The sequence below is a fragment of the Anomaloglossus baeobatrachus genome, chromosome 6 (assembly GCF_048569485.1).
Source record: "Anomaloglossus baeobatrachus isolate aAnoBae1 chromosome 6, aAnoBae1.hap1, whole genome shotgun sequence".
Classification (NCBI taxonomy): Eukaryota; Metazoa; Chordata; class Amphibia; order Anura; family Aromobatidae; genus Anomaloglossus; species Anomaloglossus baeobatrachus.
The window spans coordinates 111,896,018-111,901,607 of record NC_134358.1 but is presented as its reverse complement, the minus strand read 5'-3'; the positions used below and the strand labels follow the sequence as shown (position 1 = coordinate 111,901,607).

General features: G+C 51.1%; 1 protein-coding gene across 1 annotated transcript in view; it reads left to right on the top strand.

Moving 5' to 3' along the window:
* The first annotated feature begins 259 nt into the window (after positions 1-259).
* The window catches only part of RDH10 (retinol dehydrogenase 10), a 15,765-nt gene continuing 10,434 nt past the window's right edge, over positions 260-5,590 (top strand). The window contains exons 1-2 of the mRNA XM_075353170.1: positions 260-905; positions 2,236-2,474. Of these exons, the coding sequence (XP_075209285.1) occupies positions 626-905; positions 2,236-2,474 (519 nt within the window). The 5' untranslated portion in view covers positions 260-625. The remainder of the gene's footprint in view (positions 906-2,235; positions 2,475-5,590) is intronic.

Sequence of the window (5,590 nt, the reverse complement as noted above, 5' to 3'; positions counted from 1 at the left end):
TAGCTGGCAGTATTATGGGGGCGCTGTAGCTGGCAGTATTATGGGGGCACTGTAGCTGGCAGTATTATGGGGGCGCTGTAGCTGGCAGTATTATGGGGGCGCTGTAGCTGGCAGTATTATGGGGGCACTGTAGCTGGCAGTTGAGGACCTCTCTCTTGCTGGGCAGAGCAGCCGGCAGATTCCAGCAGTGGCAGCAGGTGGAGTAACAGTACGGTCAGGGAACAGTTAATGTTTGCCACGCCCTCTCTTCGCACGTGATGCGGTCCCGCCCCTCCGGTGCTCGCTCAGTGTGCGGGGTGCACCGGGCGGGGCGGGGTTACCTCCTGGCCGGTGCCCGGGTATATATCGCGCAGCCGGGGCACAACATGCAGTGTAGGGGCCGCAGTTGTGCAGGCAGTAACCCGGAGTGGCGGAGCACAGCCGGCAGTGTCAGCGGCTCCACAGGCGCCAGGACGGGACGAGCTCTGCAACTTACCGAGTGACCTGTGTGATCGGCGGGACATGGGCAGCAGGACCGCGCCGCGCAGCCGCCAGTAACTGCACGTGTCCGGGGCAGAGAGAGCACCGCCGGAGCCCGAGCCCCCCGGAGCCTGACACCCCGCAGCCGGACTCTTCTCCCCGCAACATGAACATCGTCCTGGAGCTGTTCGTGGTGACTTTTAAGGTCCTCTGGGCCTTCGTGCTGGCGGCGGCCAAGTGGCTGGTGCGCCCCAAGGAGAAGAGCGTGGCGGGGCAGGTGTGCCTGATCACCGGGGCCGGCAGCGGCATGGGCCGGCTCTTCGCCCTGGAGTTCGCCCGGCGCCGCGCGCAGCTGGTGCTCTGGGACATCAACACTCAGAGCAACGAGGAGACGGCGGGGCTGGTGCGGGAGATCTACCGGGAGCTGGAGGCGGCCGCGCCGCGGGGTGAGTGCTGCTGCCCCCCTGCCCTGTGTGTGCGCCCTGCCTCTTGTGCCCCGTCCCTGCCCTGTGTGTGCGCCCTGCCTCTTGCGCCCCGTCCCTGCCCTGTGTGTGCGCCCTGCCTCTTGCGCCCCGTCCCTGCCCTGTGTGTGCGCCCTGCCTCTTGCGCCCTGTCCCTGCCCTGTGTGTGCGCCCTGCCTCTTGTGCCCCGTCCCTGCCCTGTGTGTGTGCCCCGTCCCTGCCCTGTGTGTGTACCCTGCCCTGTCTTGTGCCCCGGCCAGCGCTCTGCACCAGGGCTGTACTGTGCCCAGAGCCGCTGCTGTCCATGTATATCCTCTGCTCGGTGTCACCAGAGTTGAACCCTTCCCCTGGATCTGGCTGATGTTTAGGTTGTTCTGATTATTGGGGGATACTCATTAGTGCCCCCAATAATATTGCTTTGATTTGGGGATGATACCTGGAAGAATTGATCCGGTAATTGCAGGTGAGATGGTTAGTGGCGAGTGTCAGGCGAGATGTTATCTGATGTCCACAGATCTGGCCACAAATGTCCCTCCACACTGATAATGGACAATGGTTGTTTTTACATCTGAGGGTCTTAATCATTTTTGCTTAAATCATGAAGTAAGCTTTAGTCAGATTGGCGGCAGCGGTACCGGGGGTGATTCCCTATAATTATGTGCACCGGGTCTGGCGATCACCTCTCGGGGCATCCTGCACTTGTCGCTTTCTAATGCAAGATGTACCGGGACTTCATGACCAACTAGTTATTTATTTTCCCATGAATGACGGGAGGGGCATTCAGAAGTGTTTCCATTATAACAATGGCCGACCTCTCACTTGTAAAGTGATGACCTGAAACGCGTCTGTAGACATTGGGCTCTAAGGCTGTGATTGATGCCTTACCACGTGCAATGATCCCCAGTAACATGCCATCAGGGATAGTCATCTCCCAGTGTCTGGGCATGCTGGGAGTTGTAGTTGTGCCGGCTCTGGTGGACCCAGTGACAGTCATTCAGCTCAGTTCCTGTATCCCTAGAACAGATTTGCCCCTGAGCCTGTAAGATGTTTGGCCATGTATGATCCCCTTGTGATCAAAGTGCAGGCACAGTTTGCATTGGACGCGCTCCCGCTGCCTCTTGCATAAGTAAGTGCCCTACATCTGCTCCAAGTATAAGTCTTAAAGCTCCGACTGACGTAAGATGAGTGGCCTGTGCTGAAGTAAATACTCCAGCAGTGATGGATGACTTCTGCCAGGACCTAGTCACGATCTTGTAGAACCTTTCATCTAATTCAATGTCCCTGTTGCTTTTTCTTTCCTTGTCTTGCTCTACAGCTGGGACCCCGGTGGAGGAAGAAGTACTACCGTGCTCCAATCTTCAGGTGTATACATACACATGTGACGTAGGCAAGCGGGAAAGTGTCTACAGCACGGCCGAGAAGGTCCGCCAGGAGGTCGGAGACGTCTTTCTTCTGCTCAATAATGCCGGTGTGGTGTCCGGACACCATCTCCTTGAGTGCCCAGATGAACTGATTGAAAGAACTATGATGGTTAATTGCCATGCACACTTTTGGGTAAGGATGGCACGCACCACACTTGTGTAGATCCCTCTCTTATACCTTACATTAGACCTTAATCGCTGGTAACTAGCTCCTCATATGTTACTCTTGTAGCTCACCCTTCCTCCAGTCCTCAGGGCCACCAACAGATCATGTCTTCAGGATTTCCTTAGCATTTCACAGATGATAGAATTATCTCCTCGCCAATACTAGGGAAAACATGTTGGTGGCTCTTGAGGCCTGGAGTCTAGGAACAGGGTGATGTTTCCTTCTCCCACAGCTTTGCCCCCCCCCCCCCCTAGCAAAGCATATGCAATGTTGGTGGAGGTAAAGATGGCAGAGGCTGCTTCAAGCCCTGTCCAATGTACCTAGCACACTTGGACATAAGCGGGTTGTTTCCAAAACTGACGAGTGAATTAATACACTAAAACGATGGCTGCAGGTGGTCTGCTTCAAGGACAGTAATTTGGATGCCATTTATTTTGAGCAGTCTTTAATGACTATCAGTACAGGATCATAGCTGCTCCCTTCGAGTTGTTACCCGGCATGGACTGATGCGTCTTTTTGCCATGTAGAGACGTGTCAGTCACCATAAGGGGAGACACTGTGGCATTCTAGAACCTGGTTCTTCTCGGACTTGCTGCTTTGAGTCCATCATGGTTCACTGCTATGTATGTATGTTAATATATATTTACACCTCATTCCTATCTAGTATCTTCAGATGGACAGTCTGGTAACTCCTCACCGCACAGTTCATCCTTTTTTGTGCTTCTTAGAAGAGAATCCAGGTTTTACTATTGTTTTGGCCTCAAAAATATTGTCCTGTATACATGGCTTTCATTGTAACATTGCAGATGCTGATCACTGGAAAAGCTCTAGATGTATAAGTAAATTGGCCATAGGGCTTCATTGCCCAGCCAAAGCCAAGAGTGTCTGGCCCAGAGCCGGTCCGTACATTCCTGTTGTCTGTACAGACTGCATCACGTTCATGTTCTTCAGGCCAGGGTATATCCTTCCAAGAGTTCTGATGGCATCAGTCTGAGCCCAGTATCGCTCACTTCATTGTGTATATGTGCCACCAAAGCTAGCTTGTAATGTACCCTGGCCTAAGGGACACTGATGAGGCCGACCTGTGACTTCAGTAAAGCAGTTTTGTGCTATGAGGGCACGTCTGTCTGTTGCATGCTGTTACAGCCCCTTAAATAGTTATTGGAAAATGTATGATTGTTTAGAAACCCCTTCCTTCCCCTGCCCCCCCCCCCCCATCATTGTGATAACGTAGGGGGTCAATCCGTAGGATAGATGTATTCGAAGCATATTATCTGTGTGTGTCCTAAGACGCTACACTGCCTCTTAAGTCCAATATTCCAGTACCATTTCCACCATGCAAATGATCCTAAAGGGAGCCTGTCACCAGTTTTTCCCCATACAGTACAACCACTCTCTTTTTAAGCCTTTATATACAGTGTTCTAGAATGCTATATATAGGACCTCAAGCCAATTTGCATAGTATAAAAAGATATATATTATACTTGCCCATGGGGTGGTCCGGTCTGATGGACGTCACTGGTCTTGATCCGGCACTGTCCTCTTTGCTTTGTGTGGATGAATCTTCTTGCGTCATCCACACAATCTCCCCCATCTAGCTTCTGTGCAAGTGTAAAGGGTGCTTTACACGCTGCGACATTGCTAGCGATCTCGTTAGCGGTGTAACACGCCAGATCGCACATACGATTTGCCGAGATCGCACATGCGACCGGCGCTACAAAAATGACCTATGTGCGATCTCTACAAATCTTATCTGCGATATGGCGTGTCACATCGCTAACGAGATCGCTAGCGATGTCGCAGCGTGTAAAGCACCCTTTAGTCTCTGCTGAGGGCACAGACAAGTACTGTAATGCACAAAAGCAGGGAAAGGCCAAAGAACGGCGCTGCCGTTGAACTCTACAGCCACATGCAGCAGGATGATCAGGGGAGCACCCCATCAAGACCAGCAACGCTTATCTAACATAACCGGCGCTATAATAACCGCCCCATAAGGGAGTATGATAAAAGGTTGTGCTTTTTGGGGTCCCCCCTGGCATTAGGTGAATTGGGGATGCGTGTTCATATTCTAGCATACTGTATAGAAGAGCTATGGTAGCATCTGTTTTATATAGGGAAAACCTGGTGACAGACTTAAGGTTACTTTGCATGTGACCCCCTCTTGTGGCCATCCTGTGTATTACATATCAGCTTCACTGCAGCATTGGACTCCCCACCCCTGCCAATCATAATGGAGTGCTCTATCCCAGTGCTCATCTTAAAGGACATAACATTTCAAGGCCTCATGAAGTTAATTTATTTTAAATCGCATCTGTACCTTTTTTGAAGAGGGGAGGGTGAGAACACAGATGAAATGCATGTCTCCGTCTATCTCCCAGTATAAGACGTTTCACACTAGCACAGCTGGTCTGATGTCTTGAGATCTTGGTAATCGGGTGGATGATCAGGAGTTCTTGGCTGTTTAATTGCGGTATTTGCAGAAGAGCTGCTCACACAACACAGCAACTGCCCAGAAACGTCTGACCAATGTAGGTGTAGTGTTTAGACCATATAAAGTGCGTTTTCTCCCATCAGATGACATATGGAGATCTGACTGGTGGCGCTCCATCCACTTGAGTTGTATCATGACCGAAGGTGTTGTGCTACCTTTTAGATCACTTGGTCTCGTCATCCACACTTGATAGACAAGTGTCTGGCAAATTACTGAAGGGCTCAGAATGCTGTCAACTTATCTGGTGGGGAGAAAACAGTTTAAGGTGACCTTATTTCATGGTTCTTTAGCCTTGCCTTAGCCATTTCTTGTCAGAAAATGCTATTGATTGGGGGTCTATAATCTGGTTCTCCAGCACTTCATGACCCCATACAGTGACTCAACCTTCCAATTACAAGTTTATATGGTGGGCCTCAGTATAACTACCGTGGGTGCAGTCACACATGAGCCTAAAAGGAACCAGAAGGTCTTTGGCCTAGATGAGTCAGTGCTATTAATTGTGATAGCTAGGCGCTCTGTTGGAGTCTTAGCTTTGGGGTTCATGTCAGTGGCCAGCTCCCACCTTCTAGGAACCCTGCCATAAATTACCTTA